The sequence below is a fragment of the Harpegnathos saltator genome, unplaced genomic scaffold (assembly GCF_003227715.2).
Source record: "Harpegnathos saltator strain DR-91 unplaced genomic scaffold, Hsal_v8.6 scaffold542, whole genome shotgun sequence".
NCBI lineage: Eukaryota > Metazoa > Arthropoda > Insecta > Hymenoptera > Formicidae > Harpegnathos > Harpegnathos saltator.
In genome coordinates, this window is record NW_020230363.1 from 15,776 (window position 1) to 43,685 (window position 27,910).

General features: G+C 37.3%; 1 protein-coding gene across 6 annotated transcripts in view; it reads left to right on the forward strand.

Annotated features, from left to right (window-relative positions):
* Positions 1 to 27,910, forward strand: part of LOC105184926 (cdc42 homolog) — a 76,478-nt gene that overhangs the window by 2,333 nt on the left and 46,235 nt on the right. For 3 of the 6 annotated variants that reach the window (XM_025303423.1, XM_025303421.1, XM_025303422.1), the window contains exons 2-4: positions 21,367 to 21,555; positions 23,321 to 23,430; positions 23,522 to 23,719. In XM_025303423.1, coding sequence (XP_025159208.1) covers positions 21,378 to 21,555; positions 23,321 to 23,430; positions 23,522 to 23,719 — 486 coding nt within the window. In that variant the 5' untranslated portion in view covers positions 21,367 to 21,377. Of the gene's footprint in view, positions 1 to 21,366; positions 21,556 to 23,320; positions 23,431 to 23,521; positions 23,720 to 23,812; positions 23,849 to 23,932; positions 24,082 to 24,728; positions 26,405 to 27,910 lie in introns of those variants that run through there. The other 3 variants (XM_025303424.1, XM_025303425.1, XM_025303426.1) reach the window with 3 other exon arrangements.

Sequence of the window (27,910 nt, forward strand, 5' to 3'; positions counted from 1 at the left end):
TAGATTGATTATATAGGATCTATCTAATGTTCACATACAATGCTCGTCAAGAAAGTTCCGGGCCACCTAAATAATTTCTGAATGGTTTAAGATATTGGATTGAAATTTATAGAGATACAATGGGATTACAAAGTCTATCATTTAACCACAATAACATCCATCTCCACATTATGAGGGACGTGGGGAGAGGAAGGTCGGAAAATCTTAAATTACATGTGGAGTTGAGGATGAGGGCTCGTTTGAAAAGGCTTTCCGAGATGAAAACAACGCGGGATCATTGAGGTCTACGAATTTTTTTGCAGAGTTATGATCATTTAAGTATTTTCATTGAGATTTTGTGATAAAGAGGCCACGGCGAGTAAGATAAGACTTCATGCGTGTTTCTAAGTAGATAGAAGTACATGTGTGTACGTGTGTGTACGCGCGCGCGCGCGTGTTCGCCACGAGGATTCCTAGACCTCCCAGACTTAGTCTCACTTGGTTGTGCTATGGAATATACAATATAATACACGCGTTCAGCCATACGTGTTTACGTGATTTGTGAGTTACAATCAAATAAGCTATAAGTTCCAACTATAAGTTAATACATTATAAATTCATATGCAGTTACTTTAGAATTTTGGAGAGCGTCGGTTCAATTCCTTATTTGATTTTGTAATTTTCATTTTAGTACATTTCTTTTATCAGAAAATATATTTAACTGATATGGAAAGGATCACTATATTAATGATGAGAGAGTATGACGACAGTGAGGTTCTATCGAGAATTAGCGGATTTATTCAATGCCACTTATCCTGACCGTGATCCAATTTCAAAAACAAAGAAGACTGTTGAAAGACTATTGAAAGACAACTGTTGGTCGTTTCCAAAGAACCGGTTCAATTAAAGGCACCAAGATCCGGAAGACCCAAAGATGCCACTAATAATGAAAAAGCTTTAGATGTTCTGCTAACTGTAAATAATAATCCTCATATATCGGTTTCGAAAGCAGCTCAACAAAATGATATTAGCGCAACGATATCAGTCCATCGAATTTTCAAAAGGCATCACTATCATCTTTACAAAATACATCTAGTTCAGGGGCTATCCGAAGACGACTATGACAAAAGAGTAAAATTGCAACACAATGATAACAATGATTTAGTGATAATCATCAGTTTTTAACTGGATCTGTTTTTTTGACAAGGCAACATTTGAATTAAATGGTTCTGTACATCAACAAAATATGAGATACTGAGAAAATGAAAATCTGCATTGAATGAAAAACGGTCACACGCAGTATCCTCAGAAAGTTAATATTTGGGTCGAAATAATATTTAATCGTATTATAGGACCATTTTTTATTGAAGGAAACAAATTCACAAAATTATTACAATTTACTAAATAACTAAGTGATACCAGCTATTCAGAATATTGCTGGAGATGTTTTCCACAATATTTAGTTTCAGCAGGATTGGGCTCCGGCTCATTTTTCTCTGGAAGCTCGATTTCTTCTCAATGATGTTTTTACTGATCAATAGATTGGTAGAAGAGGCACAATAGAATGGCTACCGAGGTCATCAGATCTGACCCCATTGGACTTTTTTTATCGGCGATATTTAAAAGCCAAAGTTTATGAAACCAAGTCCGCAAACTTAGAAGAGCTGCAAGAAAAAATAGTGAACGTTTCGAATTCAGTTACACCAGATCTTAACTAACTAACGTTAATTAACTAACGTTACGGATACGTTTTACGTTCGCTTAGGACACTGCCAAGTTGTCGAAGGACACCAATTAAAACATTTAATGAAATAATTAATGTTTTTATTCCTTCATACATATCATCAGTGTTAGAAACTTTATAGGTGTGCCTGCATTTTTCGCGGTAAAGAGAGTCTGAAGTCGTGAAATATTATGGAGCTAACGAACCACGGAGTTCTTATCCTCGCGGCGAACATAAACACGCGTGCGCACGCACGCATGCACAGATACACAAATGTGCTTCTACCTGCTTAGAAACACGCGTGAAGCCTTACTCGTCGTGGCCTCTTTATCGCAAAATCTCAATAGAAATTTTTAAATGATCATAACTCTGCGAAAAAAAATCGTAGAGATCTCGATGATCCCACGTTGTTCTCATCTCGGAAAGTTCTTTCAAACGAGCCCTCACTCAACCCTATATATCATTTAAGATTTTCTGACCTCCCTCTTCCCCCCCCCCGTAATGTGGAGGTGGGTGTTTTTGTGGTTAAATGATAGACTTTGTAATCCCATTGTATCACTATAAATCTCAATCCAATATCTTAAACCATTCAAAAGTTATTTAGGCCCGAAACTTTTGGCGGGCACTGTATAATTCTGGAGATATTAACTTAAAACATTTCACGTGGATCACTTTATATATTGTAGAAAAACCGCGTAACGACAACATAATGGAACAGTATTTTACAAAGTTACAAAATAAGCTTTATGTAGGGTATTATGAAATTGGCACCCCTTTTTCGAAATTTATAATTTTGAAAGTTGTTCCAAATTGTTCTGACTTTATACTACATTGTTTCAAAGTGTTATTGCTTCATTCCAAACGGTTTCCGAACGGTTCCGAAAACAAGTGATTTTTTGAACTGGCACCCCTTTTTTCAAAAATCGAACATTTCGATACCGCTATAGATTGTTCTAGTTGTTCCAAACATTGTTCCAAAAAGACAAATCCATAAGTTGAATTATAAGTCCCAAAAGTGACAAAAAAGTTTTTGACAGTCTACCGGACCAAGAGTAAACTTATATTATCTTTCTTGTTCCAACCGAGCCCTTTTTGTTCTGAATTGTTCTAGGCTTAAAAATTATAGTTTTAGAGTATAAATCGTACCATCATCTATTCTCTCAAAATTTGAAAAAAATCGATTTTCCAGCATCCGACGTCAAGAGTAAACACATTTTTTTCTTGTTCCAACCGAACTCTTTTTGTTCTGAGTTGTTCTAGGTTTAAGAATTATAATTTTAGAGTTTGAATCTCTTACCACCATCCGTTCTCCCAAAATTTGAAAAAAATCTATTTTCCAGCACCCGATGTCAAGAGTAAACACATGCTTTCTTCACAAGATTCATATTCTAAAACTATAATTCTTAAGCCTAGAACAATTCAGAATAAAAAGCACTCGGTTGGAACAAGAAAAAAAACGTGTTTACTCTTGACGTCGGGTGCTGGAAAATCGATTTTTTTCAAATTTTTGAAGAACGGATGATGGTCTTCATTCGTTTATATCATCGTTTGGGAGAACATGGAACTTTTGTAGTTCATCGCAATATGAATCGGTCTGATCCAGTTTGTAATCAGGACACAACAATAACTGTTTTAGCAGAAATTATTGTAAATCCTCATTACAGTACATGACAATTGTCACGGGAACTTGGAATATCCCATGTAAGTATTTGGAATATCTTGCATCGTGAGCGCCAACATCCGTTCCATATCAACTTACACCAAGCCTTAACGCAGGAGGATCATGGTAGGAAAATGGAATTTTGTCGATGGGCTTTACAACGCTATGAAAAGGATGAAACGTTCTTTTCTAGAGTATTATGGAGCGATGAAGTTACGTTTCGTAGTAATGGACTTGTAAATCGTCATAATTTTCATTATTGGAACGACCAAAATCCCAGATGGTTAAGACCAATTGATAATCAACATGTGTGGTTGTTGAATGCGTGTTGTGCCATTATTGGTGTCATAATTATCGGTCCATTTTTCTTCGGTATCATAAGCGGACGAGTTTTTTTAATTTCTTAGTTGAGAAATTACCTATTCTTCTGGAAGATTTGCCTCTAAACCTTCGGCAAAACATGTGGATACAACTTGACGAAGCACCTCCTCACTTTAGTTTGGCTGTCAGACAATACATGAATGTTATTTTTCCTAATCGATGGATAGGTCGAGGAGGTCCAGTGTCTTGGCCACCCAGATCACCTGATTTGACCTGCCTAGATTATTAATTTTGAGGTAGAATACGGGAAATTGTTTATGTTAATTCTCCAACTACAATACAATAGAAAATATGATGCAACGAATATGCGAAGCGAGTTAAATAATTTCAACGAGCGAATTACAAAGAGTGCTTAATGATTTTCAACGAAGATTGCAGGCTTGCATAGATGCAAGACGATAACATTTCGAACACTTAAATTAATGAAATTCTTCATTTCGAAGAGAAAAACGCTTCTTTTCTCTAAGATATTTTGTTCTTATTGAAAATTTATTGATAAAGTTTATTTCTTTTTGCTTTATTCAAGCATTATTTTTTCTTTCCTGAGTCTTCCATTATTTGACCTCTAATCACCTTGAGTATGTGGTTATTAAATTCGTCATGACAAGGGCTACAAACGTAGGTGTTAAAAAAATTAGAATTCCATTTAAAAAAAGATTGACCTTCTTTTTACTTTGACGCCACCACCCAAAATTAAATTTTGTTTTAATCAAAATGTGTTCCCTTCGAAATAACACAATATACAAAAAGGCGGACCTCAATATCATTTAGTTTTCGAGATTTTTTACCTGTGATGTTTGAAATTTAGCACCCTGTATATACATTGCTACGCTCCCGTATATACGCTTGCCGAACGTGGAATGTGTCGGCGCTCATCTTAGCAACCGTTGTTACAGTTGTTGTGGACAGGAAGGGTAACTTTCTTTGGAGCGATCGAACGGTTCGGTCGAATTACGTTAAAAGTTTTCTCTGAATATTTGTTTTCGTTCGCAAACCTTGTACAAAGCTTTGTTTATATTAAAGAGTTCTTGTTATTTGTTCACGGGAGTGCTTACTATTTACGCGAGTGATCGTGAGTTAGAGGAAAACGACGCTTGGGCGTAACATTTTGGGGGCTCGTCCGGGATGAATTCCGGTGACGCGTCAACGGCGACTGTGTCAGGAGTACAATTAAGGAAGAATCCTCGTGTAATGACGCCGGAGCAGCCAAGTGGAGCGGAAATGTTACGGGCCATACGTAAGGAGCTGAGCTCGTTACGCGAGGAAAGGCAGCGGCAGCAGGCACGGGAGGTCGAATTCCAGTCTCAGCTTCTTCAGCGGGACGAAGCGCTAAAGCTTTTAAGAAGCGTTTGGTCCAGCTAAGTTCTTCTAATAATATTTCTCCGAATGAAGTTAGTCATCCGGTAGAGGGTACGCAATTGGATCTCGGGTTTAAATTAAAAACGGATATTTATGACGGAAGCGTTCCTGTTCGTGAATTTATGGCGCAGTTTGATTTAATTGCGCATTCAAATGGTTGGGGCAATTCGGCCAAGACCGTGGCTCTTGTTTCGTGTCTTCGAGGAAAGGCACGCTCAATTCTTGACGGGAACATGGAAATCGGAGCGATTTCATTTTCGGAGATTAAGGCGAAATTAGAATTACTTTTTGGTGAGGGACTCTCGGCTCAGTCATATTATTTACAGTTCACTAATCGAAAACAAAAATTCAATGAGGATTACGCGTCTCTGGGAAATGAGATTGAACGGTTGGCACGTTTAGCGTATGGGAAGTGTGATTTTGCGGTGCGTGATAAAATAGCATGCGCGCAATTCATTTCTGCCTTGTCGGACGGTTTTGCTAAACAAACGTTATAGTTAGAAGAAGTAAATTCATTAAGATCGGCCGTTGAGAGAAGTATAGCAATTAAAACTATTCAGAGAAATAGTTTCGAAAGGGGGTACCGGAATAACTTTAAGAACGTCAATAATTTTTCAAGGGAAAATAAAAATTTCGATAGAAAAAAGAATAAGCAGAAAAAGGATTTCGAAGGAATCTTTGGGGAACAGCAACGGAATTTGTGGGATAATCGTGGTAAGCAACTTAGTGGCAAAGAGTGCTGGCAATGTGGCGCAAGTAGGCATTTTCGGTCAGAGTGTCCTTCATTGGGTGATAAAAAGAAGGGAAACTTGGTTGGGTCGAGCTGAGCGGGAGGAGCTTGACTATTAGTAAACGTACCCCCGTCAAAAGACTGAATAAAAATAAATATAATTTTTCTTTTAGGAATGGTGGAGTTGTTGGGAATGAAAGTTCTTTTTGTTATAAGGGTTTAATGGATGGAGAGGTGTGTAATTTTAGAATTGATACAGGTTCCGATATTTCTTTACTTAGTGAAAAATTGGTAAAAACTTATAGACAGCGTTTTTCAGTTAGTAACTATTATTTAATTTAATTATTTTTTAATTATTTAATAATTTAATTATTTTCTAAGATATCCGACTGGGGAAGAAGTAATGGTGCATTATAAAGTGCTTGTAAGGGTAGATATAGGTAGGCATAAAGTGGAATTTCCTTTCCTTGTAGCTATCATCTTTGACGATTGTATTTTAGGTGTCGACTTTTTAAAGAAAATTAAATTAGAAAAAATTTTTTAAAAATTTACTAGCAAGATTCGGCCGGAAAGGGAGATGTTTACTTGTTCTCGTGTAATTTCGGAGAGTAAGGTTTCGGTTTTTCTGCAGGAGTTTTTTGAAAAAAGTTCGGAGGGATTGGATGTTCCGCAGGAGATCTTTGCCTCTTTCTTGGGTGATTTTCAAGACGTTTTTGCAGAAGACATTTCTGCTGGAAATTGTAAAATTTTGGAACATTCTATCGATGTTTCTGGAGTTAGGCCAATTAAGGCAAACTCCTAGGCGAATTCCAATTCACATACATCAGGAGGTAGAATCAGGAGGTAGAATTATTGAGGATATGAAACGTCAGGGTATTATTGAAGAATCGCAATGTTCTTGGGGTTCTCCTGCGGTCATGGTTAGGAAGAGGGATTGTTTGCTTAGGTTTTGTGTGGATTATAAAAAATTGAATGCGGTTACTATTAAAGACTTATCCTTTACCAAGAATGGATGATATCCTTGATCAGCTTTCGAATAATTCTTGGTTCAGTACCCTAGACCTTAAGAATGGTTATTGGCATTGGCGTTGGGATTCGTCCTTCAGATAGGGAAAAGACTGCATTTTCGATTGGAAATGGTTTATGGCAATTTACAGTGATGGCATTCGGTCTTTGTAATGCACCGGCTACGTTTGAAAAATTAATGGAAAAGGTTCTTCGGGAGGTGCATCATAAAATTTGTTTGGTTTATCTAGACGATGTTATTATTTTTGGCAAAACTTTTGAAGAAATGTTGAAAAACTTATGAAAGGTATTTATTTATTTAAGAAAGGCTAGTTTGAAAATTAATCCCAAAAAGTGTTCTTTCTTTAGTAAAAAAGTTAAGTATTTGGGTCACATTATTTCTGAGAAAGGGTTGACTACAGATCCTGAAAAGATTTCTGCGGTAAAAGACTGGCCGATTCCTCAGAGCAAAAAGCAAGTTCGGAGTTTTTTGGGATTCTGTTCTTATTATCGGAAATTTATTAAGGGATTTTCAATATTAGCAAAGCCTCTTTATAAATTGACAAAGTCACGAAAAATATATTTGGACAAAGTCAAGTGAGGAAGTTTTTGATGGTCTTAAGCAGGTTCTAATTTCTTCTCCGGTGCTCAGTTTTCCTTCTGAAACGGGAGGGTTTATTTTGGATACAGATGCTTCTAATCACGGGATAGGAGCAGTTTTGTCACAAAATCAAGATGGAGTTGAAAGGGTTATTACATATTTTAGTCAGGTTTTAAATAAATCAGAACGAAATTATTGTGTGACCCGTCGGGAGTTATTAACAATAGTTAATTCTATAAAATCTTTCTATCATTATTTATACGGTAGGAATTTTTTTGTTAAGACTGATCATAATTCTTTATATTGGTTGACTTCCTTTAGGGAATTGGAAGGACAACTAGCTCGATGGTTAGAGAGATTGGAGTAGTATGATTTCCGGATAGTGTATCGAAAGGGAATATCGCATCAAAACGCAGATGGGTTATCTAGACGGCCATGTTCTCGAGATGGCTGCAGTTATTGTGATAAGGTGGAAGCTAGAAAGGAATCCAGTGAGGAAGGCTTAACAGCTCGAATAGTTTTGCAGGAAGATGTTCTGGAGGAGTGGCGTAAGGAACAATTTGAAGATTCAGTGGTCTCTGTATTTTTACGTGCTAAAGGAAAAGGAGAAATTCTACTTTGTGAGGACTTGGCCAGTGTTGAATCTTCGGTCAGGGTTTATTTTTCCTATTGGGATGCTCTTTTGGGGTTCTTTATAAGAGGTGGGAATCTCCAAATACTAAACTCGTTATTGATCAGATTATAGTTCCTCGAAGTCGGGTGGAACAAATTTCGAGAGCTGCTCACGACACGCCTACAGGAGGTCATTTCGGGATCAATAAAACTCTGAATAAAATTCATAAACGTTTTTATTGGGCTTCGTATAAGCAAGATGTGGAAAATTGGTGTCGGAACTGTAATATTTGTAATGCAAGAAAGGGTCCCTTTGGGAAGGGTAAATTTCCGTTGCAAATTTACAATGTCGGTGCTCCATTTGAAAGAATTCAGATGGACATTTTAGGTCCTCTTCCATATTTGTTTTCGGGGAATCGTTTTTTCTGGTAATAGTTGGCTTTTTTACGAAATAGGTCGAGGCTTTTCCATTAAAAAATAGTAGAGCTAAGACGGTGGCGAAAGTTTTTGTTTATGAAATAGTTTCTAGGCATGGCGTGTCATGCGAATTGCATACTGATCTGGGGAGAAATTTCGAATCGAAAGTTTTTCAGGAAATTATTCGTTTGTTGGGAATTAAGAAAACTAGAACTGCCTTACACCCCAAGTCCGATGGTCAGATTGAACGCTAGCATCAGACAATTTTGAATTATCTGTCAAAATTTGTGGCAGAAAATCAAAGGGACTGGAATAAATGGATTCCTTTGTGCATGTTAGCTTGTCGGTCGTCAAGGCATGAGGCTACAGGTTCTACTCCTGCGGAATTGTATTTTGGTCGGGAACTTCGGCTTCCCATGGATTTATTGCGTGGACATCCACCTGAGATTAGGCATAGTAACGCAAGGGAATGTTATACTTGGAAATTCAGGGAAAGGCTGGATGCGATCCATCGCAGTGCGAGAGAACACTTGAATCTAAAATCTTTGCGAGTAAAGGATCGCTATGATCAGAAAGCTAAGCGGATTAATTTCAAAATAAGACAAAAAGTTTAGTTATTTAATCCTCAAAGAAGGAAGGGAAGGGCCTCGAAATTACAAAATAATTGGGAGGGGCCTTATGAGATTGTCAGGCAGCTTAGTGAGATAGTTTTTGGAATTCGCAAATCGGCTAGGCATAGGCAAAAGGTTGTTCATTCAGATAGAATAGCTCCATTTTTGGAAAGATAAACTCTTAATTCTATTTTTTTGCCAGGATGAAGTCTTGGGTGCTTCTGAAGTTTTGGTGTGGTGTTGACATTCGAAGAAGAAAATGGGATTGTAAATTAAGCTGAAAATTTCCAGATTCCCGGAATATGCTTGTTAGTCGTTCAATGGAAGAAGACCGTCTCGCTCGCGGTTTTTTTGGGCCCCGTGATTTTTTCACGGGACTGAGGGCAAATGCCGAGACGGGGACAAAAAGAAATCCTTTAAGGATGTTAGGGACCACGGGGAAGTTATACTCCCTCTCATTTTGTCCGAAGACTTCGTCTTATTGGAAAGATATTGGAAGGACGAAAAAAGAGACTCGGACGGCGTTCAAGGAGGGCTAGCAGTTCTTACGCTTTGAAGGAGACCGGAACAAGAAGACTGGCCCAAAAGGCCCTGGAGACTGATCATCTCCTAGAGGACGGGGATAGAGATGATGTTCTGAAGGCGAAGAGTCAAGATCCTCAGAATCCTTGATTGAGATCAGGAATTCATGGAGTCCGGTAACCTGTAGCAGCAGCTCAGGGTAGGACAAGAGTCATGAAGATCTTTAGAGTCAAGGAAGAAGATGACATTGTCTAAGAGAATTGTCGGGACGACAATTTGAAGAGACGGGGGATAGGGTTACGCTCTCGTATATACGTCTTGCCGAACGTGGAATGTGTCGGCGCTCATCTTAGCAACCGTTGTTACGGTTGTTGATGTGAACAAGAAGGGTAACTTTCTTTGGAGCGATCGAGCGGTTCGGTCGAATTACGTTAAGAGTTTTCTCTGAATAATTATTCTCGTTCGCAAACCTTGTACAAAGCTTTGTTTATATTAAAGAGTTCATGTTATTCGTTCACGGGAATGTTGCTTACTATTTACACAGGTGATCGTGAGTGAGAGGAAAACGACGCTTGGGCATAACATTTTATACCATATACCGGATGTATCTGATTACCCGTCCCTACCTCGATTTTTTTGTAAATGAGACATTTTAGAAAAAAATATTTCAGAGAAAATTTGTTTGCTTTCAAGAGGAACATAAAACAACTATATTAGTTTATTTATAGGTGGCGCCACTTTCAAGATATTCACTGATCATTACTTTTCTTAAATAGAAATCCCAACTTTTTATTATATAATCTTTTCCTACCAATTTGAACAATTTTTGTCTGAAACATTTTTTTATTTGCCTAATATTTTTTGAAATACTTAAAGAAAATTTGGTAACTTTTTCAACATTAACTTACGATATTTTGTTGATTGTTTATTGAAAGAAAAGATGGTATTAGACTTTTCTACTCTATTTGATCTCAAGAATATATTGTAACAATAGAGCCTTGATTTTTAACTAATTATAAAATTTCCAGAAATCAATAAGTTAACAAAAGTTATGGCATTACTGTAACATTATATTCTTGAGACTAAATAGAGTAAAAAAGTTTAATACTAAATACTTTTTCTTCTAACAAACAACAAGATATCGTAAGTTAAATGTTGAAAAAGTTACCAACCTTTCCTTAAACATCTAAAAAAATATTAGACAAATAAAAAAATATTTCAGACAAAAATTGTTCAAATTAATTGGTAGAAAAAGATGATATAATAAAAAATTGGAGTTTCCATTTAAGAATAGTAATGATCAGTAAATATCTCGAAAATGGTGTTATTTATTAGGAGTACAAATAAGTTTCCGCCGTTTGACAAAAGATGACCCCACCAGAAGGTTATGTTGAAATTGTCAGATGTAAAACGTAATATCGTAAGTATGGACATCTGGTAACAACATAACCTTGAAGTATTAGTGACTCCATATCAGTATCACATAATTTTTTTCGTGCGAAAATGTCAAGTTTTGTGCCGAATAAGCGTCATTTGCGTGAACTTTTGATTTGCTTCTTTAATTTGAAGAAATCTGCAGCTGAGGCGCATCGATTGCTTGTAGAAGCATATGGTGAGACTACTTTAAGTGAGAGAAGTTATCGTGAGTAGTTTCAAAAGTTTAAAAATGGTGAGTTTGACGTGGAAGAACGTAGTGGAAGGCCAAAAGTGTACGAAGACACGTAATTGGAAGCATTATTGGAGGAAGATTCGTGCCAAACGCAAGAAGAACTTGCACTTACATTAGAAGTGACTTAACAAGCAATTACACATCGTTTAAAATCGTTGGGAATGATTAAAAAACAAGGAAATTGGGTTCTATATTGCTGCGCCCGTGCCTTTGGGGGACATGTTATCCCCACGCTCCTGGGAGTGGACTACAAAGGAATCGAGTAGAGATTGTTTGACAGCTGTTGTTGTCAAGGAGGTTGTTTAATAAATAACAAAGGAAAGAAGAAGAGATGAGAGAGAGTCGCCCTGGTTTTGTCACGACGAACGGACGTATTAAAATAAAGCTTCTTTCGTTTTGTTAATTCCGTGTTATTTTTCTTGCGCAACAATATGAACTGAAGCCGAGAGATGTTGAACGCCGATTTTGCACGTGTGAAATGCTGCTTGCCAGGCATAAAAGAAAGGGTTTTTGCATCGTATAGTCACTGGTGATGAAAAATGGATCCACTACAATAACCCAAAGAAGAGAAAATCATGGGGACCACCTGGCCATGCTTCAACATCGACAGCCAAACCGAATATTCATGGAAAAAACTCATGCTGTGTATTTGGTGGGATCAGCTTGGTGTCGTGTATTATGAGTTGCTCAAACCGAGCGAAACCAATACTGTAACTCTCTACCGAACACAATTAATGAGATTGAGCCGAGCACTCAAGGAAAAACGCGCCCATTACTACTCCAGACACGACAAAATTATTCTCCTACATGACAACGCTCGGCCACATGTTGCAAAACCGGTCAAAACATATTTGGAAACACTTAATTGGGAAGTCCTATTCCACCCGCCGTATTCACCAGACATTGCCCTTTCCGATTATCACTTGTGCCGGTCGATGGCACATGGCCTGTCTAGCAGTGCTTTACATCATATGAAGATACTAAAAATTGGGTCGATTCGTGGATAGCCTCAAAAGATGAAGAATTCTTCCGACGTGGTACCCGAATACTGCCAGAAAGATGGGAAAAAGTAGTGGCTAGTGATGGACAATACTTTGAAACGTAATGTACCGTTCTTTCACAATAAATTCCTAATTTTTTATAGAAAACGGCGGAAACTTATTTGTACTCCTAATATAAACAAACTGATATAGTCGTTTTATGTTACCTTTAAAACCATATAATTTTTCTCTGATATATTTTTTCCTAAAATGTCGCGTTTACAAAATAATCGAGGTGAGCGGATGGTCAGATACACCCGGTATACATTATTATAATAGTGCCCTACTTTCTGTTAACTTATCGATCTTTGGAAATTTTAAAGTCATTAAGTTAACAAAAGTCAGAATGGTATTATAATAATATATTCTTGAGACCAAATAGAGTTAAAATGTTCAGTATTAATTTTTTGCGACAAACAGCGAGATATCGTAAATATATACAGGGTGTCCGATAATTAGTTACCAACCCGAAGAATGAAGGTAGAGATTGGGTTAAGCTGAAAAGAAGAGTAATATACAATTTTGCAAGAGTCGCAATAATTATCGAGTTATTAATGACAGAAATCTGAGGAGTGGGAATGCGCCGACATAGATGATTGGAGAAGCGTTGCCGCTGCTCGGGCTACAGTGGCCCAGTCAATCTAGAAAGTGTTGCCGGTGTGCGGCGAGGGGAAAAATAACGCGCTGCACGAAAATTCCGTTGCATTTTATAGATTTATTGATGCTTTAGTATGCAAAGTTTAATATTATCGATTGATTGCTTTCATTTTACGTATAAAGGTATTAAGACATAAGGTTATTGAAAAATGAATATTTTATGGAATATTCCGTATACTTTATTTAAAAACATTAAGATCAGATGTAAAATGCTTCGGAAAATATTTATTTTTAACGCTTTCAGCCATATATTTTATTTCTCGATGGAACTTTTCAAATGTGGTATTTAAGTATTTTCGGGGTCGCAGATTACGAATTAGAAATCAAAATTATAAGATTCAAAATGGTCGATCTAATATGGCGGATCAATAATTAAAAAAATTTTTCTTAATTTTATGAAAATCAATACCTGGGGGTTTTTCGGGTCGCTAATTACGAATCAGAAATCAGAATTGTAAAATAAAACAAAATAAAAAAAATTAAAAGAAATTAACGGAACTAGGACCTCGTCACGTCCTCGTCGTTAATTCTGGCTAAGAGCGTAATGGTGGTAGCGCTAAGAGCGAGATTAGGAATGATAATTATTAGGTGCGCAACTAAGTTCTCGCTGTTTTTTTGATGAAAATGCAACTTTATTGTGAAAAAATGGTTACAAATGAATCATTCAAAATATTGCCCATCGCTAGCGACAACTTTTTCCCATCTTTCTGGCAGAGCTCGAATACCGTCACGGTAGAAGTGTTCGTCTTTTGAGGCTATCCACCATTTTGAGATGTCTTCATATGAGCGGAACTGCTGATTAGCCAGACCATGTGCCATCGAACGGAACAAGTAATAATCGGACGGCGCAATATCTGGGGAATATGGCGGGTGGGGTAGGACTTCCCATTTGAGCGTTTCTAAGTAGCTTTTAACGGCTTGGCAACGTGAGGCCGAGCGTTGTTATGCTGTAGAATCACTTTTTCGTGCCTCTGCTCGTATTGTGGCCGTTTTTCGCGCAGTGCTCGGCTCAATCGCATCAATTGAGTTCGATACCGTTCCCCAGTGATGGTTTCATTCGGTTTCAACAGCTCATAATAAATAACACCGCCCTGGTTCCACCAAATACACAGCAAAACCTTCGCAGCGTGAATATTCGGCCGAGCCGACGACGTAGAAGCATGACCGGGCAGTCCCCATGATTTTGTTCTCTTTGGGTTGCTGTAATGAATCCATTTTTCATCACTCGTAACGATGCGGTGAAGAAAACCCTTCCTTTTTTGCCGCTGGAGCAGTTGTTCACAGGCGAAAAAACGACGCTCAACGTCTCTTGGCTTCAAATCACAAGGAACCCAAGTTCCTTGTTTTTGAATCATTCCCAACGCATGCAATCGCTTGGAAATGGCTTGGCGGATTAACTCCTAATGCTGAAGCAAGCTCTTTTTGCGTTTGGCACGGATCCTCATCGAGCAATGCCTCCAATTCAGCGTCTTCGAAGGCTTTTGGCCTTCCTTCACGCGAACAGTCGTCAACATTGAAATCACCGTCTTTGAAGCGACGGAACCAATCACGGCACGTTATTTCACTTAGAGCAGCATCTCCGTAAACTTTTTGAAGTTCTCGATGCGCTTCAGCCGCCGTTTTCTTCGAATGAAAGAAAAAAAGCAACACTTCCCGCAAATGACGATTATTTGGCACAAAATAAGACATTTTCACACAACCAAAAGTATATGACGCAAAAACAAAATCACTAATGTGTCAAAGCGGTTTGTTTACCATATGTCTAAGCTTGGTTCATGACGTTTTGGTTATGTCACAATCGACCAGCACTTACGACTGGAGCCATCTCTTGAAAAACAGCGGGAACTTAGTTGCGCACCTAATACATGTGTACATGCAGCAAATTCTATTCTCTTATAAGCATTTTAGTTTTTAAAAATTTTGATCGAACATGTTGCAGCCAAATATCCTGCAAAACATATTGCAGAACAATACAACCATTTTATTATTTTTTGTCCATTTTGGTAACGCCATCTTGGATTTTCAGTATTCGAAAATGTTGACATCAAGTTTGGATGCAGCGACTAAAAAAAAAGCCAGAAAACAAATTCCAAAATAATGGGGCTATTTTTTTGTTTTTGGTCAACCATACTGGTATGGTATCGCCATCTTGCATTTCAAAAAAATTTGAAAATTCTGACCAGAGCAGAATTCAGTGACCCAGAAAACCTCCTGGACACTATTATAAGAGATATTTTAAACTATTAGAAGTATAAATAAGTTCCCGCCGTTTTCTATCAAAAATTAGGAATTTATTGTGAAAGAACGGTACATTACGTTTTATTCAAAGTATTGTCCATCACTAGCTACTACTTTTTCCCATCTTTCTGGCAGCATTCGGATACCACGTCGGAAGAACTCTTCATCTTTTGAGGCTATCCACGAATCGACCCAATTTTTAGTATCTTCATATGATGTAAAGCGCTACTTAGAGAGGCCATGTGCCATCAACAAGTGATCGGAACAAATGATAATCGGAAGGGGCAATGTCTGGTGAATACGGCGGGTGGGATAGGACTTCCCAATTAAGTGTTTCCAAATATGTTTTGACCGGTTTTGCAACATGTGGCCGAGCGGTGTCATGTAGGAGAATAATTTTGTCGTGTCTGGAGTAGTAATGGGCGCGTTTTTCCTTGAGTGCTCGGCTCAATCTCATTAATTGTGTTCGGTAGAGAGTTCCAGTATTGGTTTCGCTCGGTTTGAGCAACTCATAATACACGACACCAAGCTGATCCCACCAAATACACAGCATGAGTTTTTTCCATGAATATTCGGTTTGGCTGTCGATGTTGAAGCATGGCCAGGTGGTCCCCATGATTTTCTCTTCTTTGGGTTATTGTAGTGGATCCATTTTTCATCACCAGTGACTATACGATGCAAAAAACCCTTTCTTTTATGCCTGGCAAGCAGCATTTCACACGTGCAAAATCGACGTTCAACGTCTCTCGGCTTCAATTCATATGGAACCCAATTTCCCTATTTTTGAATCATTCTCAACGATTTTAAGGCAGGATACCACCTTTGACTGCGATTTTGGAGGCGTTTTTCATGAATTTTTTTTTGCATACAAAGAGTACGCAGAAACAAAATCGGTTTTAGTCATTCATTAATGTAACTTTAATCTGTAATTACACATTTTTTGAAACTGAAAAAGTCAAAAATAATCTCTTGTAGGTGGCGCCAAAATACATTCCTTTGGAGGAACACCGTTAGACGGCGTGTCAAATTCCGCTGTGTACGTGGCTTCTAGAAAAAAAACCAAAGAATGTTCCTATTAACAACAATATTTTTTAATGCTGTACGTAGGAATTTTAGGAAATTTCGATTTTCAAGAAAATGGCGGTCATTTTAACAAAAAGGTCAATTTCTTAGGGTAAAGAAGTTCATAAAATTGTGCACCAAAAAAAAATAACAACGCTACAGCAAAAGTCCTACGTACATCATTAGATTATACCACGGGGAAGAATTGTGCAAAGTTTCAAGTCAATCCGCTGAAAATTGTAAGAGTAATCTGACACGCCGATTTCAAAAACATCGTTTCGAGAAAAACGCGTTTAAAGTTTTATATAGATATAACTAGTAAATATTTTCAACTAACCGTCAATCTGCAATGCCTGCACCATATAATACTCCTTCAGCATCTATATCCTCTTCATTGGTAAGCTTGCAAGCAGAAATACCACTTCTTCTAGCCTCTCGAACAGCTTCAGTCATCGAATCTTCCGCTCTCTGAATGCGATAATTATCGGCTTGTACACAAAATGTATAGCAACTTTGACTTATAGGCAGGTTCAAAGTTTGCATAATGTCCATAATGCTGTGTAACCCATCGTTAAAATTACATACTGCAATATCAGCAGCAATGTCAACGATTTTTTTGCCACTGGACATAGATTTAGGAGCGAGAGCCCACAGAACAGAATTGAAGCACTCGTTGCTGTTCTGCGTAAACCCACCCAAGCACCGAGATAATAGTTCATCGCGGCTCAATTCTTCATAAATGGGTTTAACAGCATTGAAAACTTCATCTTTCATTGCTGGTTTGTGTTGATAATTGTCGAGTTCGTTGCGAGCTTTAGCCTGTTTCCATGAGCACCAGGAATTTTCGCCATCTGAACATCTATCGTGCTGCGGGTTGTCGTCCGTAGAAATCTTATGATAAAGCGTGGCCCATATTTATTTCTTCATGTTTACAATTGAATCATAATTCCTGCGTATTGCTAGACCAAAATATAGTGATAGATCGTCAATTAATTTTCCAGTTAGCTTGCCTCTGCCACCAATACCTCGTACATTTTTTTTTTAATTTCGAAGTCGCGTTCCCATCCTTTTTTGAACGTGGTCGATACATTCTTTTTTCTTAACGTCCAAATTTTCATATGGTTTCGAGTGTAAAATATCTTTATATGTTTTACTGTCTCCATCCCCTATGTAGTGACTATATTTCAAACTATGGAGTTCGTCTGATCGTTGAAACATTTCAATAATTGCGTCAACCTCCATTTTTCCAGCCGATCCCTCGTGATTTTGACAGCTATCTTCGCAGCCCATTCTTCGTATTCTGCCGTTCCTTCTTTTCCTTTCCAGTAATTGCATTGATTACATATTTTTGATTTTACATTAACATCAATGACTTTCCCGGTGCACCATCCTATCAATGACGTAATGCCTAATAAAGACGAGATTCTCTTCTTCCACGTACCGTCGCCTGAAACTACTATCCCTTCTGTAAGTTCCTTCTGTACTGACAATTCTTTCTCTTTAGCAGCTGCGTTCTTCATTGATTCCTCTCGTACGGCTGCGGTAGCAATAGAAATAGTCGAAACGATTTTGTCATAAAATGACTGAAATACTGGATGTGGTAGACACATGAATGAACAGAATTTTTTAATTCCATTTACACCAACACCGAGCAATCGCATAACAAAAACTATACGACGATTTATATCATATGCATGATTATTTATGACGGAACACGACTTTATATATTTCGGTGAGCATTGTTCACAAAGAATTGCAATTTTGGAACCCAGTCCTCGAATACTTGCTTCTTGAAACTTTACGGGAGATTTACACACTTTGCACACTAGAAATTCAGACATTGCTGCAAAAACAGTCACAAAATCGATTAAACGATAATCAATAGTTGCGTCCACATTGATATGATATTCATTTTTACTCTGTTTCAATTTCTTTGCCGATGTACTGATACTCTCACTTTCTCCTTCTAACACGTATCGATTCTGCGGCTTCTTTTTGCTGTTTCTCGGTTTCGAGGCACGTCTATTTTCTGCTTTTGTTCCTTTTCTCTCCTCTACTTTTGTCTTCCCCATGATGAACAATGCATAAATTCGAAAGAAACACGTGAAAGACGTTACACAACCAAGCAACACGTGAATGATGTTTACACGACCAATTCGTTATGAACTATTATATAAAATATAGAAGTATCTATGTTATATTATAGTGAAAATCCTAACTAGCGATATCTACTACTATCACTATTTCACTATTTGGAACTAAAAGGGTAATGGGAACTAAAACCCGTAATGTGGTCGGTAAATTGTATATGAGACAGACAGTGTGCGCGCGCTCGGCAGCCCGAGAAACGCACCGAGAGCGCTCTGTTCCAAACCGGTTTTTACACAAGAAAAAGGTTTCGGCCACCTTTCTAATAAATGAATTTCGATTCTATACACTTGAAAGAGTACTTTAAGAACAAAAAAATTTTCAATTTTTTCAAAGTGCAAAGGTGGTATCCTGCCTTAAACGATGTGAAATTGCTTGTTGAGTCACTTCTAATGTAAGTGCAAGTTCTTCTTGCGTTTGGCACGATCTTCCTCCAATAATGCTTCCAATTCTGTGTCTTCGTACATTTTTGACCTTCCACTACGTTCTTTGTCTTCCACGTCAAACTAACCGTTTTTAAACTTTTGAAACTACTCACGACAACTTCTCTCACTTAAAGCAGTCTCACCATATGCTTCTACAAGCAATCGATGCGCCTCAGCTGCAGATTTCTTCAACTTAAAGAAGTAAATCAAAAGTTCCCGCAAATGACGCTTATTCGGCACAAAACTTGACATTTTCGCACGAAAAAAATTATGTGATACTGATACGGAGTCATTAATACTTCAAGGTTATGTTGTTACCAGATGTCCAAACTTACGATATTACGTTTTACATCTGACAATTTCAACATAACCTTCTGGTGGGGCCATCTTTTGTCAAACGGCGGAAACTTATTTGTATTCCTAGTATTTATTTGGATTTATAGTGGAAAATATTAATTTTTCCATTTTTTTCAAAGATTAGTAATTTATTGGGTTGGCAAATAAGTTCGTTCGGTTTTTTAGAGTAGAATAAAACACAATTTTTTGATACACAAGATAAATTTTTATCAATTATATGTTGGCCATCTTTATCGATGACCTCTAGCCATATTTCCACTAACTTCATTATGCCGCTTCATTATTCGTAAAACGTTGGGAGCTTATCGGCGTAAAACCAATCCAGGTGGTTTTTAACGGCCTCTTCATCCTTGAAGGTTTTCCTGTTCATAGAGTTCTGCAGCGACCGGAATAAATGATAATCGGAAGGGGCAAGATCCGGTGAATACGGAGAATGAGGCAAAACATCCCAGCCAAGCTGAAGCAATTTGTTCCGAGTGGTCAATGACGAATGAGGTTTGGCGTTGTCGTGGTGGAAGACGACACCCTTGCGATCTGCCAATTCTGGACGTTTTGTGCGGATTGCTTGGTTCAATTTCGTCAATTGAGAACAATATACAGTTGAATCAATCGTTTTACCTGACGGTAACAATTCGTAATAGATGATAGACCCTTGAAATCCCACCATACGGAGAGCATTATTTTCTTCGGGTGCAATCCCGCCTTCGAGGTTGTTTGCGGTGTCTTTTACGCGTTATATTATCGTAGACGACCCGTTTTTCGTCACCCGTCACCATTCGTTTCAATAATGGATCGTTTTCTTGGCGTTTCCGTAGCAAATCGCAGATGGATATGCGTGTGGTCAAGTTAGCTTCGGTTATTTGATGCGGCACCCAAACATTAAGTCGAGAAACGTGTCCCAGCTGGCGCAAATGCTTTTATACGCTTGTGTGGGATATATTCAATGTCGTAGCAATCTCTCGTACCGATTGGGATGGATTTACTTCGATTATAGCCTTAATGTCACTTGAATTAATCTCGGTCGGGCGACCGAAGCTGGGCGCATCATTGACGTCGAAATCTCCAGAACGGAAATTGCCATACCACTTTTGGCATACGGGTTCTGTTAAGGCATCATCTCCATACACACGGCATGTCTTTTTATGAGCATCCGCAGCTCGTTTGCCTTTTTTAAAATAATAGAGTAAAATATGACGATAATGCACGTTATCTATTTCCATATTCACAGCTGCGCAGCACACAATACTGATGTTAGTCAAACCAAATACAGCACAGCATAAACAGTGAAACATAACCTTTCAAATGTGTATTCGATTTGCACGATAGCGCTGAGGAAAGAAAAGCGAATCCGCATGAAACTTACACTGAAACAAAAACCGAACGAACTTATTTGCCAACCCGATATAATAAAAAACGAAGCTGCGAAAAAATCTGAAATAATTCTGAAAAATACTTTAGGGTGTTCTAAATAAGTGTCTGATTGATATTCCGATGTTGATAATAGTTTAGTGGAAAATGCATTTCTCCTATAAAAAGCACAGCTTTTGAACATTTGTTTATTTATAGCAATTATGCAAATGAAAATTTATAATTGCCTATTTCTTTTTTACATTCCTACATATACAAGAGACTATAAAAACAGGAACACCTGTATTTTATATCAAGAAATTGGTTAAAATAATTAAAAACTGCGCGGAAAAAGGTGGGATGCTGAATGTTTCACCATAACGTATAGGGTTAATGATCTCATTTTAGTACGTTTATGTGCAAAATGACGAAAGAAATTAATTTGTGTTAAAAAAGATTATATAGTTTCATTAAAAAATATTTTAAATTAATTTTTATTCGATCTTAGCGCTATATTATTGAAGATCATAGCGATGATCTTCAAATCGAAATTTTATTATTTTCTTAAAATTATAAACTATATTTTTATCTTAAATATATCTCATAATATATTGCTATAAATAGGTATTTAAAATGAGATCATTTTGTATATTGATCTTGTGAGCATAATTTATAACAAAATTATTACATAATATAGATTATAAATAGAAACTGCATGATTATGTAAATAGTAAATTTTTATCTAAAAAATATTTTGTTTCATTTCTATATGCTTTATTACTTAAATTATTTTATTTATGTATATCTTTCAATATTGTTTCAGATCATATAAAGATGCAAACAATAAAATGCGTTGTAGTAGGCGATGGAGCTGTCGGTAAAACGTGTCTCTTAATTTCATATACAACAAACAAATTTCCCTCAGAATATGTGCCTACTGTCTTTGACAACTATGCAGTAACTGTGATGATAGGAGGTGATCCCTATACATTAGGATTATTTGATACAGCAGGTAAGATTTTTTCTTGGTTAAAGAAAATGTTTGACGGTGAATATATATAGTACTATACGAGGGCGGTCCGATAAGTACTTAGCCTCACCGCCCGATGGCGCCACTATCGCAAGAGAAATTTACTATCGTGTAGTACATTCTCGTAGACGGCTACTGTCGAAATTTCAACCGAATCGGACTCGTAGTTTTGTTTTGACCGCGTGTGGAAGCGGGCGTGTCCGCGGATTTTAGAAAAGTGGAAAAAGAGCAATATCGGTCGGTGATTCGATTCTTGTTTTTGGAAGGGAAATCGCGCAGCGAAATCAAAGAGCGCTTGGATGCTGTGTACGGTGATTCTTCTCCTTCGATGGCGACCGTCAAAAATTTGTTTAACGAGTTTCAACGTGGTCGCACGTCGGTTTTTGATGAGCCACGCCCAGGTGCCCCGAAAACGGCTACCACGGAGGATAACATGACAAAAATCCACGATCTCGTATTGGCAGACCGCCGATTGAAGGTGCGCGAGATAGCTGAGACAGTATCTCAAAAGACCGCGTGGGTCATATCGTGCATGAAATTTTGGGCATGAGAAAGCTGTCGGCGCGATGGGTGCCGCGTTTGCTCACTCCGGACAACAAGCGCAACCGTGAGACCACTTCAGAGCAGTGTTTGACGCTGTTTAAGCGCAATCCGAAGGAGTTTCTGCATCGTTTCGTGACCGTCGACGAAACATGGATCCACTGGTACACACCAGAGACCAGGAACAGTCGAAATAGTGGACTTCACCCAGCGAACGTGCTCCGAAGAAGGCGAAGACTGTCCTATCGGCTGGAAAGGTGATGGCCACCGTTTTCTGGGATTCACAAGGTGTGATCTACATCGACTACCTGGAGAAGGGCAAAACGGTCACAGGGCTGTACTATGCCGAATTATTGAGCCGATTCGACGCCGAATTGCAGAAAAAACGGCCCCATTTGGCGAAGAAAAAAGTGCTCTTCCACCATGACAACGCACCGGCTCACACCTCCGCCCTCGCCACGGTCAAATTGGTCGAATTGGGCTACGAACTGCTGCCCCATCCACCGTATTCTCCAGATTTGGCCCCGTGCGACTTCTTTTTGTTTCCAAACTTGAAAAAGTCACTCGCCGGGCAGAAATTTGAGTCGAATGAGGAGGTCATCACCGCCACGGAGGCTTACTTCGCAGACCTCGAGAAAACGTATTTTTCAGACGGATTAAAGAAGTTGGAGCATCGCTGGGTCAAGTGTATCGAGCTAAAAGGAGACTATGTTGAGAAATAAATCGCCTTTTCCAAAATTTTCGTTTTTCTTTTGTAGGCTAAGTACTTATCGGGCCACCCTCGTATAGTAGCACTTGTAAAGATAAAGTTAAAACAAGTAACTTTTGACCACATTCCACTGAACTATATGCTTTCACGTAATGCATCACACACCGCTCATCGTTACTTAGAAGATTATTAATAGATCCAAATATCTTGAATAAGACTTTCGTACACGTTACACGTATTTATTTGTTAATTTTCTTGGATTAATATTTGAATAATTATCGTTTGTATATAAAAATGATTGGTAAAGAACTTTTCTGCTTAGTATTGTACGATGAGTTTTATCTGCACGCGAATAGATATATGTGTTGTATCAAACACATTGTATAATTCATTGTATAATTTCATTATTTATAGTACTTATTTATATAATATTTATAATATCATATATATTATTTATTTATGTAAATTATATTAATAATTGGCCTTTTGTTTTTTAAGGTCAAGAAGATTATGACAGATTGCGTCCTTTAAGCTATCCTCAGACTGATGTGTTTCTCGTATGTTTCTCAGTTGTTTCACCGTCATCGTTCGAAAATGTGAAAGAAAAGGTAATATACAATATATTGTAATTATTTTTACATGTATAAATATATAAACGTTAGCTGATATTATATTATATCTCAACGCACTTTATCGCAGTGGGTGCCTGAAATAACACATCACTGTCAGAGAACTCCGTTTTTACTTGTTGGAACACAAATCGACTTGAGAGATGATGTTGCGACAGTAGAGAAGCTCGCAAAAAACAAACAGAAACCAATATCAGCAGAACAGGGAGAGAAACTCGCTAAGGAACTTAAGGCTGTAAAATATGTAGAATGCAGTGCTCTGACCCAGGTAATAAAAAAATTAACTCTTTATATATCAAATATTTTGTAGAATATAAGTCACAAAAAATGAATCATTACTCTATATGTCTTCAAAAAATAGGCAAACTTAAAGAAGGTATAACTATAAAGAAACTATAAAGAAGGTATAAGGAAATAATATTATAATAATAAATGAGACAGCTCGAAAAGAATTTTACAACTATAAATTTTAACTTTTCAGACCTGCCTTTAAATAAAGATATAATTTATTACGCATTTGCAAAGACACATACCAAGAGTCATTAACTCTTGAAATTGTTCAAGTTTATAAAGTTCTGCGGACCAAAGAAATACATGGATATGTTTCCCTATAATTCCGATAAGCTTAAAATATATAGTAATCTAGACAAAATAAAGGATATGCAATTTTTTTATAATGTCTAATTGACCTTTTAAGCAGCGAAATATCCTTTTGAAAAAAATCAGTATTTTTCTTTCGAAGTATTATCAAATTGCATACATTATCAAAAGTATAAGAGATGGAAGAAAACTTTTCGAATAAAAATTTAAACGGTTTGAAAAGTACTTTATAACATTTTCAGTTTTTTAAAAGATGTTAAAATTTTAAACATATCCCTATCACTTAACTTCTTTCATAATCTAAAAATTTGATTTCTGTCGAACGAAAGGATATTTTATGTCTAATTCAACCATATATATTAATTCTATTTTCTAATAAACAAACTTTTCAAGAAATCGGTGAGAATATTTTCATAAATCCGTAACGCTATACGTTGCCACTTACTTTATATTACTTGATACATATACAACACTTCTTCGAAGTTCTCTATAATAAAAGACAATTAGTATTAATATGCAGAAATCATAAAATATTTCAATATACAACAATAATAATATTAATTGTTTGATACGAAACAATAGTCATATATTCCCATACTTTGTCTTTACGAGAAAGTATATACATGTTCCCTGAAAATGAAATTTTATTTATAAGAAACTTATGTCTATTTTTGTAGTGTGTGATGTAACTACACAATGAAAGAAGCTATACATGTAGTACATGGTCGGTCATATTTATTAACACGTTGTAAGCCCGGAAAAATATTCGGCGTGTGCATTATCACTGTCAGTTTATATATTGGGTGTGTGAACATGAGGACATTGGAACTGAGGACAGAGAACATGGGAAACCACCAAAAAAATTTGAAGATGCTGAATTGGAAGCATTATTGACAGAGGATTGTTGCCAAACTATTAAAGGAGAAGTTTACCGACGACAACTAATGCGTTTGAAGCGAGACATAGAAGAAAAACGGCCAGAATGGGTGAATAGGCACAGCAAATTAATTCTTTAGCATGTTAATGCCAAACCGCATACCGCAGAAGTCGTGAAAAGATATTTAGATGGACAGGACTGGGAAGTGCTACTCCATCCGCCATATTCGCCAGACATAGCTCCTTCAGATTACTACTTATTCCGGACGATGCAGTCAGATCTTACGGGAGAACGGTCCACTTCATACGAAAGTATCAAAATTTGATTTGATAATTGGATCAGCTCAAAAGACCAGGACTTCTTCAGGCAAGGAATATATAAATTACCTGAAAGATGGGCGAAGGTTGTAGCTGCAGATGGAGCATACTTTCAATAAACTTTTCTTTAATTTTCTAAATAAGCAAATGTATTTTATTTTAACAAAAAAGGGCGGAGTCATATTCACACACCCAATATCATAGAAACCTTGTTTATCTAATTCATAGTATATTTTAATATGTGTGCCGATATGACCGTATCAAGCGTGATTTTTTATATATTCCGATGAAAAACGATGAAAAGTAGCTATTAATATATACGTTATTGAATTTGTTATATTTTTATTGTGCAATCGCTTTATCTGTTATTAAAGTGTAATCAATTTAAAAAGAATATTTTACATATCTACCATGCGATGTCCATGTCCTGGATTAGAAATGTTACATGATAGAAATGTTACATGATAGAAAGCTACATTAATAAAATGCGTGAAATAAAATCTGAATTATAATGGTAGAGAATAATCCTTGACCAAATAAGCTGAATATTCTTAGTCATATAGGCTTATATTCTCCATTATTTAAATTTATAGCGATTTAAATTCATGTCGCGCATTTTATCTATTTATGTAGCTTTACACCACGCAACATCTCCAACTCAGACCTATAGTCAGGACCACGGTTGCCACCTCTATGCTAGGCTTTGCCCGGAGGTCTAAAGAGCGCGGGAGGGGAAGGCAAGAACAAATAAAAATACGTATCAAATATTAAATTTTCGAATATATTAACATATTAAGTTCAAATTAAACATCGTGCGATAATGATCATTATAAAATTAAACATTATTTATATTTTTACTGCAAAAGAAGCGATATACGTAGTAGATGGTTGGTCATACTTATTAACGCGTTATAAGTCCGGAAAAATATTCGGCGGTGACATTATCACTATCAGTTTATACGTCATAAGAGCCTTGTTTATCTAATTCATAGTATATTTTAATGTATGCCAATATGACCGTATTAAGCGTAAATTTTGATATATTTCGATGAGAAGCGCTTCATCAGCAGCTATTAATATATACGTTATTGAACTAGTTATATTTTCATTGTACAATTGCTTTATCTATTATTAAAGTATAATAAATGTAAAAAGAATATTTCACATGCCTACTACGACTCCGTGTCCTGGCCACGGTTGCCACCTTTCCGGTTTTCGCCCGGATTCTCCAGGCGAAACACAAAAGCTCCGGCTCTCCCGCTAAGGAGACAAAATCTCTGGGCCATATGATATGAGAAAAAGAGAGATTATATTTTCCCTATTTTTATAATCGGACAGAGATAGGGAGAAGGAGAGGCAGAGAGGAGAAAGAAGGAGAGGGGGAAATAGAGAGAGAGGGAGGGAGGGTGGGAAAGAGGGAGAGAGAGAGAGAGAGAGAGAGAGAGAGAGAGAGAGAGAGAGAGAGAGAGAGCGGGAGAGAGAGAGAGCGGGAGAGAGAGAGAGAGAGAGAGAGAGGGAGAGCGAGAGAGGGAGAACGAGAGAGAGAGAGCGGGAGAGAGAGAGAGAGAGAGAGAGAGGGATAGCGAGAGAGGGAGAGCGAGAGAGAGCGAGCGAGAGAGAGAGAGAGAGAGAGGGAGGGAGGGAGAGAGCGAGAGAGAGAGAGAGAGAGAAAGAGAGAGAGAGAGAGAGTAGCTTTAAGTCTTAACACACTTTAAGTATTTTTATAAATTTTTATCAAATTTTAATCAAATAATAATTATGTATTTATTTTTACTAACATAAAATTTTGTTAGGAGTACAAATAAATTTCCGCCGTTTGACAAAAGATGGCCCCACCAGAAGGTTATGTTGAAATTATCAAATGTAAAACGTAATATCGTAAGTTTGGACATCTGGTAACAACATAACCTTGAAGTATTAGTGACTCCGTATTAGCATCACATAATTTTTTTCGTGCGAAAATGTCAAGTTTTGTGCCGAATAAGCGTCATTTGCGGGAACTTTTGACTTACTTCTTTAAGTTGAAGAAATCTGCAGCTGAGGCGCATCGATTGCTTGTAGAAGCATATGGTGAGACTGCTTTAAGTGAGAGAAGTTATCGTGAGTAGTTTCAAAAGTTTAAAAACGGTTAGTTTGACAAAGAACGTAGTGGAAGGTCAAAAGTGTACGAAGACACAGAATTGGAAGCATTATTGGAGGAAGATTCGTGCCAAATGCAAGAACTTGCACTTACATTAGAAGTGACTCAACAAGCAATTTCACACCGTTTAAAATCGTTGGGAATGATTCAAAAACAAGGAAATTGAGTATGAACTGAAGCCGAGAGACGTTGAATGCTGATTTTGCACGTGTGAAATGCTGCTTGCTAGGCATAAAAGAAAGGGTTTTTTGCATCGTATAGTCACTGGTGATGAAAAATGGATCCACTACAATAACCCAAAGAAGAGAAAATCATGGGGACCACCTGGCCATGCTTCAACATCGACAGCCAAACCGAATATTTATGGAAAAAACTCATGCTGTGTATTTGGTGGGATCAGCTTGGTGTCGTGTATTATGAGTTGCTCAAACCGAGCGAAACCAATACTGGAATTCTCTACCGAACACAATTAATGAGATTGAGCCGAGCACTCAAGGAAAAACGTGCCCATTACTACTCCAGACA